Genomic DNA, 14,537 nt, shown 5'->3' with positions numbered 1-14,537 from the left:
TGACAATAGAAATTACTGTCCTGTACGGAATAGATACAAATCCCAATTTAAGAAAGATACAAGACCTAAAACTAACTCACCAGTCTTTTCAAGAAAAATCAATGCTTCCTTTTATTCACTCTAAGCTTTCCCTGTTCTTCTTAATTAGTGTGTCACTGCAGACCTCTTTAGAACTGGAGCTAGAGATGATTTGAATAAGCCTGTTGGTCTGAGTTCCTGCAAGCTCTAGGGAAATACCAATTCCTGTCTAGCTTTGAATTTTTATTTCTAGTTTTAGTAAATTAAGATGGAAGCAATATATAAAGTTACATTAACATACTGCAGAAAGCTTTTGCTTTGAGGGAGCAATAAACTATATAAATGAGCTGATATATAGGAAACAGCATCTGTCACAGTAGGGATCCAGCAATTCTTTACTGACAAGAGTTTTTTGTGAAGCCTCTTGAATCCTTGAGGAAAAAGTGCAGGATGCTTAACAAGAAGTTGCTAGTACGTTAACTTCAGGGCAAAGAGCGAATGCAGTCTGCACTCCGCCTTCCTGAGCTTCAGTGGGGTCCATGTGCAGACTTCAATACTGGCATTTCTCCTCAGAACAGCGAAGGCTTACCAGTGTGGCTCTTATTAATCTTGATGCAGTTTTCCTGAATGCACAACTAGATCAAATACCTTTTTTAGGTCTGATTCAGGAGGATGAGCTATATGGTAAAGGACATTATTTGCCCTGAAATTAGCAATAATAATAGCTCATGTAACTAGACAAACCATTCTTCACAAAAACCAGACTAGAACCAAGCTGACTTCATTATGAACAGACACATTGGTATTTTTGTATTTATTAAATTAAAACCACACAAAATATAACTGCACACAAGAACACACATCTGATATTCCAATGTCGTATCTCACAAAGAAAAATCTCTTGCTGTAACTCTTCCCTTTTATTAGCAGGAATTCAAGCTGCAAACAGTTGTTTAACCATAAAGGCTTTAACTAATCAAAACAAGTTGAATTCCCCTTTCTAGGAATACATCATAACCACACACAGACACACACAGAGTTCAGAAGCAAGTTCTACAGCCCTGAAATAGACAAAACCTCCACAGCAAACTTGCCTGTGTTTGCAGAATAAGTAAATGTCTATTATTTTCATACTTTGTCATTTACAAGCAAACTGAATTAATATTTTAAATACTTAAAACAAATTTCACTTTAACAAGTATTTACAAAATCTTTACTAAAGATCATCATCCTGCATAAAGGTGACCTCAAGGATATATTGTTGCTACCATGCTACAGTTTGCACAGAAGGGGTATAAAGGCCATTGCTAGTTTTGGAAGGCTTAAACCTGTTATTGATATAGCATAAGGACATTAACCTATGGAAGGCAGAAGAGGTCATAATTTCAGTGCAATTATCCATTCATGACTTCTTTTAAGTACATAAAGACAATGAGTCCAAAAGACTTGGGTTTTGAGTTATCGACCATTTAGTTCTTTAAGAACTGATTTCATGGAAAGTTTTCAGGCCATCACATCTGTCTTCTACTGGTGATATGAAGAAGTTGCATAGGGACCTTCCTCATTGTCCTCCTCTCTAAAAAGAAAATGATCATAATCATCAGATCAGGAGCATGCCGTGTCTAAATAGTAAAACTGTAATGCAAATGCAGATAACCAGTTTTCCTAATGGATCAAAACAGGTAAAACTGACATTGCCATGCAGGAATACTACTTGCAGTATGCTACTGTTCATTATGCATCTCTGGCGTTCTCATTATGTTGTTTCAAGAACAGAATGCTGACGACCAGTAAGGCTTTATAAGTTCAACAACACTGGAACATATTTAGAGTTTAATGAACTATTCTTGACACTATAGTGCCAAATCAATTGGTATTGTTAATGCAATGACTGGATAAACCAAAGTAGGGTTGCTATTAAAAATCCTCAGGAAAAACCAGTCTGCCTGCTGTGTACTTGACAACATTGCCTTTAAAAAACAGTGGTTATGTAAATCGATTGCAGTGCAGCATCATGTACTAATTCAAGTTCTCCAAAGATCACTGTTTTCTACCTGTAGCTTCAAAATTATGTTCCTGCGAGCCTATTCTTAAAGCTGCTGCCAATTTTAGTGTTTTGGTGAGAACAGAAAGACTGAACAGTTGCTACACTGGGCTTCAAAGGACTTCCAGTACTCTCATGTATGTGTTCCATACAAAGGTACCGTTACTCAAATAGTCTAATAACGGTATAAGGTAAAAATCTACATATTTCAATAGTATCCCAAACTGCAGTCATGTAGACTCCTCCCTACTCACTTCTAAACATGATTAATTCTACAATTTAAACTTCATATAACTTTCTTTAAGAGCAAAGAACCCTATAAACTAAGTAAGTAGCTGAGTAACTTGTACTCACTTCCCCAGCCCTTCCCTGGTTCCTGGGTAATCCAGTAAGATTATCATCTTAAACCAAAGACATTTCTCTTGCCTTGAAACAATTTTGTCAAAAAAAAAAAAAACCCCTCAAAAAAACAGGTTTTGTGTGAAAGTGGTAGTTATTCAGATGTGTGCTTACTGTAGTACTGAAAATGGATTTTAGCCTTTCTTACAAATACTACATCTATTTACATTAGTGATCCTAGAGACCCAGTACCAAGTATGACTTTAGTATCTTTCCTTGTATCATCAATTTTGCATTGCAAAACGTGGAATACTATTAATTTGCAGATGCTGTTCATAGTACCTGGCATGACAGTGCAGTCAGGGAGCAAACAATTCATGCTTAGTTGAATACTAAAACACTTTTGATCTGTAAATTGTCTCAAGACAATATACTTTTAAAACTCTTTTTCAGAATTGAAAGTTATCAATGTACTAAGCTTGCAAGACTGGATTGCGGGACAGTAAAATTCAACTGTAACTACTTAGCTGAAGCTACATATTTCAAAAGTATATTCCGAAGCTCTGATATATGCCCTTCTGGAGCAATGGGCTTCTAGCCATCTGTGCCTGGAACATCATTGCAAATAGTGATGATCTGCTAGTTTGTGAGGGTGAAAGAGAACTTCTGTATCTTCAGAGCTAGACTGTCCAGCAGGGGAGAAGCTTACTTCCTATGCTGTACACTGAAAACAACTGTGTATTTCTTAGTTGTGTTATGTTTCCCCTTTTAGGAGAATAAATGTGGTAGAGTCACAGCAAAAAGACCTTCCTTCTAATCAGAGGCTGTCAGAATCAGCCTTTCAGTCTTTTCTTGAAAGCCTTAATACAGAAATAACATCTATCATGAGATGACAACAGCCAAACACTGGACTGAAATTAGCTGCAGTTGATTGTGGTAAACAGTGGGGGTGAATATGGAGAACCAAAGAGTTGAAATAGTGGTATTATATTACCAGGTCTTCAGACAGCAAAGTAATGAAACAGCTAGTCTAAGCTGTTTGTCTCCATTTCCCTTGTGAAATGTGCACCTGGACTATGGGCTTCTGCTTTGGCTCTGTCAGCAGAGGGCAGAAGGCTGGCACCTGAGTCGCAGCCAGCTGTGAGGGGTTTCCCTATGTGGCAGGGGCTTAAGAACCATGTAGTGGGTCACTATGCTTGAACCTAAGCTAAGCAGTGACTGGCTGTAATATGCAAAATAAATTCCTGATCAAGGCTCAGGCATGCTGTAGTTGGCAGTAAGGGTTGGCAAGAACAGCTTCTAACCTTCTGTCCCAGGCTGCAGCACTGGGCTATGTGATAAGAGCTACACCACTTATTTCCTAGCCGTGGCCTTGTTTTGGAGTATTACTAATCTACATGCTCAGAACTGTACATAGCAAGTACAAGTCTGTTCCAGTGGCTTAAAAGCAAGCTGAGCTTTATATGAAATAAAATAGCATAGTAGTAGCTCCAGCCCATGGCACACAAGAAACATGGCAGTGTGTGTATGTTTAATGACCAAACAATTTTCTTCACTTTTAAGATGCTTAAAAGAGCAAAGTGGTAAGTCACTGCAACATTTTCCTTCAGGCAAAGGAAAAGGAACAGCACAGCATTACAATGCTTTGTAGTGCTGTCTCTTCCAGTTTGCTGTTCCCACTTTGCTAAGCTGAAAGACATTTACTGCAAGCTACTGCATGCATCAGGCCACAATGAAAAAGGCTAATAGCCACTTCTGTAACACCAAGTGCACCTGAGTGAACAAGTAAACTTGAATCCAATACCTGGATGCTTCTAGAATCCACAATTAAACAAGACAGCAATCTCAGTTCATGAGTTAATGCCTTTTGGAAGTCTGAAAATGGGATTCTCCACAGGCAGCCTCCTTTATTGAGGTATCTTGTTTTCTTAGCTGATAGCCCATGATGGTGAACAATTGAGTAAATTAACTCAATTAGTTATCAGTTTCAAATGCTTCAACACCTTATTCTTTCCTAGGTTCAGGTCAAAGCAACTGAGCAGATGACAATATATAGTTCTGTTCCAGTGCTGCAGACCAGTTATTATATTGGCTCACATAAGCAACAGTAATTAGAGTGGCTCTATTCAATTACAAGGTTTTCAAAATGAGTCACTAAAAGAGAAATGCAGAAGGATGTGACCTGTCCCACAAGCACAGTACATGGCCTCTGTGTTCTAGCCTACCACAGTATCACCCTAAAATATTAAGGACTCTATGAAGACCTTGTATTAGACCTCTGGTGTTCAATTATCTGATATAAAAAGCATCACTAAACTTAATTTCAGTTTTGGCATTCCAAAACATGCATAACAGTAGTTTGAGCAAGATGAAGCATGACTATATTTTCTCAAACTATTACAAGCTGCTTTTCCATGTGTGGATAAAACTAATAATGGGTATTCTTCCCTAATATGCAAATAGATGAGTTAACAACACATGCTACAAACAACTGTATTGATACTTTTGCATTTCTTTTGGCCTATTATAAAAATATTACTCAAAACAAAAGCAGATCTTATTGTTTAGTGCTGCATCTTGGGCAAATCTGCCTGACTGGGGGATTCATTAACATATGATTTCTTGCTCAACGAAACTCTCTAGTAAAAGTAATACTAATGTAGATCTGGCCATATGCTTACATAAACTCTAATACTGGAAGGCAGCTGGCACAAACTGAGTTGATAACATTCTATAGTTGTTAATGCTTGTCTACTTGCATGGCTAATAAAGTTTAATATCTAGTCTAAATCTGTACCTATGTGCTCCTGAATTCTTCTACCTAACAGCAAGGGGCTTTAGCTGGGAAGAAGCTGACTTTAGAGATTAATACACTTTATTCGTCTGAGAGTGTGTAAGGAGGCGACTTCAAGAGCTATGATTAAACTATGTAATTCACTTCAAGCTGTTTTTGTAGCACAGGGCAGTTTCTGACTATGAAACTGCCTGTAGTTTGATTGGAACCAGTGCATGTATGTGCATGCGTTCTTGGCAACTTTAAGGGAGACCAAAGTAAAGAGCAATTTAAGATGTCAGGATTCTCTCAATCTGTCAAATTGAGCCCATAGGTATGGTGAAGTTATGACTCTTCAAGTTCTGGAACTGATAATCTGCTTCTGTTTGCAGTTTTTTTTAGTTCCAATGTCCCTTTTGGTGGTAGTAGATATAACTCTAGGTGTTCCTTTCTTACTCTCAGACACTTAAGTACACTGCTGTGTTGGTGCATGTCACACTCTAAACAGGCCTTGACAAGGCAATCTGAATACAGAAGGCCAGAGTAGCTGGAAACAGCACTCTTAATTTCATTAATGGCTTTCACTCTAAGAATCGAAAACTTGTGTATTCATGAGGCTGGCTTACTATCGTGATGGCTGTCCAGTTTTCAAGGTCTCCTGCTCCAAGGAAGGGACAAGAAATGTATAGGCATGAGGGAGAACAGCTGCCTCCTGGGGAGCTGCTGGAGCAGAGTAAGGAATATTGCCACCTCCCAGTGTGGGCCCAGAAATACCATTGATGGTACATGTAAGTGTCTCTATGGCTTTTAGCAATGATCTCCCTCTACTCCTACAAGGAGTAAACATCATGCAAACTCTCTGTAAACATTGACTTTGGTCCTCTGGCACTTCCTGTTAGACTGTAAAGAGGTGAACACAGTTGGAGAAGATAAGGATGGCTTTTGTGTGCCATGACTGAAAGCCAGAGGCAGTGGGGTGGAAGGTGACATTATGAAGACTTTCAGACATACAGGAAGCTTTTATCTTCAGAAGCTTTGGATAACATCCCACTCAGCAGATAGCCTGCAGCTCTACACTTTGTGATTCCTGTAGCATCATGACCATGCATAACTAACAAAATTACCTGCTAAATCTGAACAGGAGATGGGGGAAAAACTCATCCTTCTGTATCCTTTATTCCTTGGGATAAAATTTGGCACCAGGCCCTCATTTACCAAGTTGCAACTTAAGCAATACAAGAAATGGATATTAGTAGTAGCAGCGTACTACTTGTGTGGTGTCAATCTCGCCATATTGGTGCTCATAGTGCAGCAGGGTCTAAGTGAATGTCTTTCTGCAAATTAGCATGTTATTTTGCTGAAGGGATGTTAAAATAATTGGCTTCCTCTGGTAGGGACTGTGGTTTCCTGTCATGCATTTAACTGCTGGGTCAACACCTAAACTAATCTGTGTTAGGTACATATGTCTAATGATCTGAGAGTCGGCGGTGGCACATTTTGATAGATGCTCTGCATTCTTTCAAATATAACAATGCAAGCAAATGAGTTTGACTAGAGAAGGATCCAAGTTCCAACAGCTGTTCTTCCTCTTTAATGTAATCAATTCAAAAGTAACTTATTGACAAGTGCGTTAACAAGATGTGAAAGCACTCCAGCCTTCCCTGAGACAGTACCTATAAACCAGCATCCTTCTGGCAATGGAGAGTCGTATGGGGAACGCAATAGGTAATGAATTATCATCTTTAGCTGTCTTAAGGGATATCTCTCCAAATAAGGCTTGTTCAACTGCTAAATGCAATATACTGTTCTCCTCAGATTTTTGTTTATTGAACTAAGAATTTTAAGTTGCTGAAATAATCCCTTAACTTCTTAAAGAAATGGTGGGACTCTATGCTCAGTAGATTTGGACCTGAAAGATCACTTTCTTAATGTGAAAAGTATGTTGCTTGCACTCAAAATCAGAGTACGTGAAGTGAACCAGGATGATGGAAGAAGTTTTGCATTAAATAAATTTGCAAAAGCAAAGTACATATCTCCAGGTGTAATCTCTCCCCAGCTTTCTGTGGTAAGAGAGGTGACACCAGTCCCCTGCAGCCATACCTTTTATTGTCATGAAAGGCCACCTTGGCATCACCCACTGAGGCAATTTCTGCAGAGAATAAACAGGCCAGACAACCAGCCTAAGAGACTGCTTGTGAACAAGCTGAGGAAGCTGGTCCCGAAGACATGGGAAAACAAACACTACTGAAGCCCATTCTTGCTCTCTTTCTGTACTCTCCATGGGATGCCTGTGTGTGTGAGGGGATAATCGCTGTGGCAGAGGTCAAACAGTGGTGCTTTCTCTGAGTAACGTGTGGGGCAGCTCCTGGTTGTAGAAGAAATACTAAAAAAGTCTACACAGGTGGATCCACAAAAGTAGGGACTGCATAGGGAAAGGAGATAGGATAGCTTAACTGAAACTACAGCATGAAGAATACTTGCACAATTATGAGGCAACTGGCAACAGAGGAAAAATGGAATTGTGCCTTGCTGTACACAGTGAGCTTCAACATAGGCCTTGGCTTAGTACTCTATTGAAAACTATGGCTTTGCTTAGTTGCCCACTTACATAGCAAGACATCTTGGAGAAGACTGGCCTGCTAGCTTTCATGGAATATTATTGCTATTCTATAAACAATGTATTGGGAGGCAGCCTTCGTAACTGCCATATCAAGTCATCTGCTAATGGTGTGCTCTGAATGTACCTGGTGCATGATAATAGCATTACAACTACAGATGCTGTCTGAGATGCCCCACAGAGAGGGTTCAGCTTAGACTAAAAAGTCTTCAGGATGAGATTAAGATGCTAAATACTAAAAGCGGCATTTACCTGACATTGTCATCTTTTAGTTTTCTGGCTGCTTGTTTGGATAACTTAATCTGCAAGTCCAACCTCTGTAGGAAATCTTTGGCAGATAGTTCTTCTGGTGCAGTGGGCTGATTGTCAGGCTCTTGAGGACTGGGAGAAGAACTACTTTCTTCCTGAACTGTCACTAGTCCTTCATCACAAGAAGGGGAGCTGTCAACAGTTTCATTCTCAGGAGACTCCAGTGAATTAAGTCCATTGAACAGTAACGGTTTCTCTGATATAACAGGAATATTCAGGGTTTTCCTCAGAAATATACAGTCATTAGTGAACAGTTTATTTGCCCTCTTTATTTGTTCCATCTGAAAAAGATAGGAAAAATTTAAGTTATTAGGTTTTGGAAAAATAAAGTACTAACTTTCTGAAGTAGTACAGTAACCTTTAGTTAAAATAAATCTATACTTTCTTTGCAGCAGCAATGATCTCAGGAAAGGATTTCTGTATTCAAAGTGATTTCAGAGTGTATGTTCTGTCTTAGCCTTGTTAACACCCTAGCCTCTTCCTTTTATGTAGACTTGACTCAAAAATGTTGGTCTTTCTGAAGTCTTGCACTACCTAGAGATGCTTTTCTTGAACAGAGTTCCAATCTCTATACAGGTTCACATGAACAACTCGCCAAAGAATACACATTATATAGCAAAAATGCTGATGATTTGGATTTATACTAGAGTAAGGCTCAGAGCTGCCAGCAGCTGCTCTAGATGAACCACTCTGGTAAAAAACATGCATAATATAAAGGGGTGAAAAGCTGCCTTGAGCCTTTTAGGACATGCTAGTTATAAACAGTGAGCACCACAAGTCTTGGAAGAGCAGTATATGCCTCACCCATAGCATTTAGCCCCTGGCTGATGTAACAAATTCAGACTTCAGATGAAGTCCCAACTTTCAGTGAGAAGTTGGGCAATGAAAAGAATGGGGACTCCTTAAGCACTTTGTAAGCAGCTGCATAGACTAGTGGCTGTATCTGTCCAGTAAACCCAATCTACAGCATGATCAACAGCTACCTCATGTACGTAATAATGCATGGTAACAGACACTACATAACTGTTAAATACTTTGAATGCAATTTTTACCCGAAGTACTTCTTACAACCTACTCATCAGTACAATTTCATGACAAACTGGAAGACCCCATCTTTCTCAGAGTACTAATGCATAAAGCCCCACTTATTCTATACTTAATGGAATTTATAATAGCTTCTCAGTGCTTTACAGGTGAAGAAAAGCTCCCAGTAAATGTTTATTATCTCCCTACTAATAATGTTTAAGCTTTTACTCATCAAAGTTTCCCTTCCAAGTCAACAAAAGTTAAGCTAGCTTCCTATTTCTCAATTGCAAGCTTTAAAAAAGCACAGAAATCAGTATCCATGATCATCTGACTTTAACCTTTAGGTATAACCTGGACTTGTGATTTCATTAGGAAAAGTCCTAAGTGAAAGGATTACCATTCTGGTCCCCTGGTGACTGCAATAAGCAGAAATCACTAATCACTACAGTACTGCAATGATAAATGCACTCCATACTTGTTTTCAAGCAGGCTTTAAATAAAGAGAACTGAAAATACCCCTTGCCTGCATTAGAAGTGCTATTCATTTTTATTAAACTAAATGGAGCTAAACTGAGTACGAATAAAGACTGTAAGTCCTGTAATAATAGGAGTCTTACTGCTAGTATAATAGCCCAGAAAAAGCAGAGTCCTCCAGGCACTAGCCACTCACTACTTCGAGGTCTGAAGTACCTTGAGTTCAGTGCTCAGATGATGAAAAAATTGCTCTACCATCTTATCCTTGTCAGTCTTAAACTTCGCTCTGCCACTACTTGGAGTCCTTCCCAATTGCAGAAGAAAAGACCACTGTTGACAGACAACTGGGATAGCATGCCTGTGTAGTTCTTACACTGAACATACTAGCAGGTGAAGCTGTCTAAAACCAAAGGACAGCAGTAGAGGTGTTAGTCTGTCTTATCTGTGCAGATGTGAGACTGTGGCCACTTGCAGAGCTAGAATAAGCTGCTGCATGCAGTGTAGACCTGTACTGTGTGGTAAGAGTATCTGCTGCAGTGCCATTATAGATCTGGTGTGATGTATTTGCTTGGGTCCTGGAAGCCTGATGAAATCTTTCTCCCTAAAAATACATAGGAGATTCTCTCTAGAAAGACTAGGTGCATGGGGAAGTAGTGAAAACAGTGCAGTAAAGTTCAACAGTAAGCTACTTCTAACCATTAAATATACAAAAATGGTATTCTCTAGTTAAAGACAACCCCAACCTGTTGATGCAGATGGCTATGATGATGAAATGGTTAGATTTAATAATACCTTTCAAAAACTGAATAACTAACATCCAGTGTCAGACAGGAAGCTACTACTAGTAAGAGACACTCATTACTCTTCAGCTCCTGAAGCCTGGAAACTATTTTTAGTTAGCCTTGCACAGTATAGGGTGTAAGTTCTCTCTGAGGCTGAGTACCATCTGAAGGGCATAAAGGAAGCTTACCTGACTTAGTAATGAGACCTGTAATGGCCATCAGATGCTAGTGTAAACATCAATTGTCAAAATCTCTAAAAGTTGTTTGTCTTGATGGGTATCAGAAAATGTTTAAAATGCTAGCTGGAGCTTTTGTCTAAAAATATAATACAAAAGCTGAAAACTGAGATCTCTACTACAGGGGAGCTGGAAGGTGATGTTTCAGTAGCTGATAAATAATGCACTGTATTGCTGTTCCCTACCCTACTTGACTGTAATGATACCTTGGGTTATTTCTTCCTAAAATACCTTTTAAATACCATCTTGTGGCATTTGGAAGACAGTACCTCTGCAGTGAGTAATAATGAAATGGGAAACACTTGGTTCTAAAAAGAACAACCTTCAGCCTTGAGCAGGTTACTTGATATGTGCGATATATACTGCTCCTTCTACAAGCCAGTATGACTCTACATTCATAGGTGTATGGAGAGTGGGATTTAACAGTAGTTTTCTAGTGCTAGGAAAACTAAGTAGTTTTTTAGCTACAGACCTATAATAGTGAAAGCATGTCCTAAAGCCTTTCCTCTTAATACTTTAACTGAAGCAGCCCTAATGCATAAACTGAACTGATCCATCAAGACTGCTTCTACTGACAACGAAACAAAGTCCTCTTTTTTTTATCCCCTCAAAAGGGATACCTTTGTACAACAGAAAACAGCACTCCAACTGAACCACAAATATGATACTAAACATTAATTCCCAGTGTTAATTTACCCAACAGTGTTCAAAGGAAGATCTAATGAACCCAAGCCATACAAGATTAATAGACAGTATGTGGGGGAGAGGGGTGAAGGGTAGAAGATGAGACCAAACAAAGCACACTGATCTCTCTTCCCAAACACTGTCATCCATCTTAAACTGCTTATGCTATGTCATGCCAAGGCAGGCACTGGACAGGATGTCTCTTGCTGCAAAGTAACTCCCAGGGGGGAAAACCACAGCAGGGGAAACTTCTAAAAACAGTAATACTGGAGGCAATGGCAGCCAAAGATAATTCTGATGTTCCCATTACAGCAACTCTCACTTCTAGCCAAGTATACAGGAAGTAGATGTAATGACTCTTCAGAGGAAGTCAGTCCTTGTCACTGTGTGAACACATAAGATTCTTCATTTTGCTAAAAGCAAACATATTTGCATACATTCCTACCCTGGGCTGAAACCCATTAAAGCAGAAACATAATGGCTGATTCCAGCCAACTTGGGACACTTCATGTCAGTTTCCCAACCGAACTCTGTAATGATGCAGCTCTGGTTTCTTATGCAGAATACTAGTAACACTGAATGACAAATGAGATGTTTAAAAACCCAGTACTTATACTTTAAATGCATCATTGGCACAGCAAAAGCCTACTAAACTCACACTATGAGCAAAGTTTATGGTTCTTAAGTTAACCTATTTTTTCAGACTGTACATGTTTGATCCACAACTTTAGCTGAAAGGGAGTTGTAAACTGTTTAGAAATGCCTTTTTTCTAGAAAACTACTATTTCAGTAATCTGTTTATATTTTTCACTTATTGCAATGAGCAAATACACTTAATGAAGAATAACACAGCTAAATCATTTAGGCCAGAGACTTTATCCATTATGGAGAGTGCTGTCAAAAATAAATTCGAAGAAATCCAATGAGCAGTTAGGTCCCTCTTGGTCCCCATTAAAACAAAGTTTTGCTCACTACAGGAGCCAAGCAATGTAAATCCAAAATGCCATTAGTTCTCTTGTCAACAAGACTTGGTAAAAAGTGGCTTAATATTTTTAAGGGAAGAGAAATAGACTTTAACCCTCTTCACAACAAAGGCTGAATGTTGTTGAAGCTGCTGGAAGGCTTTAAGTCTGTAAGAACCAAAGAAGGAAAGGAAACCTATTCTAGTCAGAACCTATTAACTTAGGACTGCATTGTACCTCTTCTGGAAAGAGCCCAATGTAAGGTGCTCTTTGCAGCTGGTGTGAAAGTGACACCAACTGTGTACTAGTGCCATGCTGTTAGCTAGGGTCAGCAGCTGCTTGGCCCCAGACAATTCTGTATGTTGGGACTACTGAAGCTTCATACAGAGATGTCAGTTGGAGGCTCACTGGGCCCCAAATAAGCTGCAATGAAGGTAGGGTAGGTAAGCTCTGCCCTGTAGGGAATGGCAGTGTGTTAGGGCCTGCTAGTAGACCCTACTGGCCTCTGCATGTCTTAAAGACATAAACCTTTCAACATTTTCTGCGGAAGCAAACTTTTTTCTATAGGAAGGGAGCAGAAAAGCAGCACCACTTTAAAATCAGTTGTAAATCGCTGGTAGGTAGATGGCAACAGAAGAATTGTTAGCCATGAAAGTACTGGAAGAAACTCTTCTTGTCATAGTTTGTGTCAACCTCAAAATAATGATTCTTTAAGGTAAATTTAATTACTTTTTTTTTTTTTAAATCTGAAGTGAGTGTAGTGGTGAATTGTCATGTGGGCACAGGTTTAGTCTGTGGGAAGAAGTGCACTGGCCAGTGCTGCCAACCCAGCACCTGCCAGTTCAAAGCCTGTGCTGGAAAAGGCCCTGTGCCCTGTCTCAGGCAGTGCCAGCTTCAGCTGTCTACCACCAGAACTGGGTGCTGACCCCTCCAAGCTGGTCCTAAGGTTCAGATGCCAGCATTGTAAATACTGAAACTAAATTGATCACAGTATCCACGGTATAAGCTGAATCTCCTGCCCGCTATGGGTAGGAAATGTACTACGGCACAACTTCTACTGTAACCTCTCGGCTGTTTTTCACTTCCAGTGCCTCTTCCCCTTCGGCTCCGTTACTTTCCGGGCCTAACAACTGCGTGCCGCTGTTACGGGAGCCAGCCGCCGCTGCCGGCCCTGCATCCCCGGGGCCGAGCCCCTCCCCGGCTCGCCCCGCCGCCCTTCTGGCACCCCGGGCCGGCAGGCCGCCCCGGCGGCGCTCGCCTTACCGTGACGCCGTACTTGAGGGCGATGCCCTGCAGCGTGTCCCCGGCGCTGAGCCGGTGCTCTACGTAGCGCTCGGCCAGCGGCGCCGCCACGCTCGCCGTGCTGCCGTACGAGCGGGCCTTGGTGCGGGCCAGACGCTGCGACAGCTCGGCCTCCGACTCCGGCCCGCCCGGCGGCTCCTCCCGCAGCGACTCGGCCATGCTCCCGCCTGGCCTTAGCGACCGCGGCTCCGCGCCGGCTCCGCAGCCGCCGCCCCCCCGGGCATGGCGCGCCGCCCCCGCCCCTCAGGCGCCGCCCGCCCGGCGGCGGCAACGGTGGAGGCTGCGGCTCTGCTCGCGGCAGGCCCGCCGCGCATGCGCCGCTGGCGGCAGGGGGAGAGGCCGCATGTGCGGGGGGCAGCGCGCATGCCCACTGGCGTCCTGACGCCGCGGCTGCGCAGTCGCGGGGCTGCGCGCCCATGGGGCTGGTGGTGGCGAAGCGGTGCTGGCAGGCCCGGGCGGCCTTTACTGCGTCTGGCTAATACTCGAGCCGATAGAATTCACGTTTTCGTAGGAGAAGTTACCAAGCGAGGGTGTTATCTCTTTCTGTGCACCCCGCTTTGTGAGGTGGCTTCCCTGCAGGCCGTGGGCTTCTGCCCCGTGTCCCCAAAACCAGCCCCGCCTCGGCGGTGCGCCTGGGGTCCCCAGGCCCTCACGGCTGGGTTTGGAGTTCGGAGCAGGGGGGAGACCGTAAACACCGGAGTCTCATCTGTTCATGCGGGTTTATTAGCCGCTTGCCAAGAAAAAGGGATACATTTTTTGTGTTGGGTCCCAAAACTGTATCACTGGAGTAGAGCCTTATGGTCTCTGCTGCCATTTGCAAAGGAGCAAGCACAGAATACCAGTGGCTGTTGAGACTTCAACGCATTTGTCAGCTGGGAGTCTTGGCAATGTATGATTTTGTCATTGAGACCAAGAAGCAGTTTTAAAAAACCATAAAATTGGGTGCAAGTGCACAAATGTAAAAGTGTAGC

The 14,537-nt window shown here is 41.7% G+C and overlaps 1 protein-coding gene across 2 annotated transcripts; it reads right to left on the bottom strand.

The window, feature by feature from the left end:
- Positions 1–798: 798 nt before the first annotated feature.
- Positions 799–13,883, bottom strand: LYSMD2 (LysM domain containing 2). Of its 2 annotated transcripts, XM_054837064.1 has the most exons (3): positions 13,528–13,883; positions 8,044–8,381; positions 799–1,594 (listed from the first exon to the last, which is right to left on the bottom strand). In XM_054837064.1, the coding sequence occupies exons 1-3, from the start codon at positions 13,723–13,725 to the stop codon at positions 1,543–1,545; spliced, it is 588 nt and encodes a 195-aa protein (XP_054693039.1). In that variant the 5' UTR covers positions 13,726–13,883; the 3' UTR covers positions 799–1,542. The 2 variants fall into 2 exon arrangements, with proteins under 2 accessions (XP_054693039.1, XP_054693041.1); XM_054837066.1 differs by lacking the exon at positions 8,044–8,381.
- Positions 13,884–14,537: the final 654 nt, after the last annotated feature.

The sequence above is a fragment of the Grus americana genome, chromosome 10 (assembly GCF_028858705.1).
Source record: "Grus americana isolate bGruAme1 chromosome 10, bGruAme1.mat, whole genome shotgun sequence".
In the NCBI taxonomy this organism is placed as follows: Eukaryota; Metazoa; Chordata; class Aves; order Gruiformes; family Gruidae; genus Grus; species Grus americana.
The sequence above is the reverse complement of the archived record's forward strand: the minus strand, read 5'-3'. Positions and strand labels throughout refer to the sequence as shown.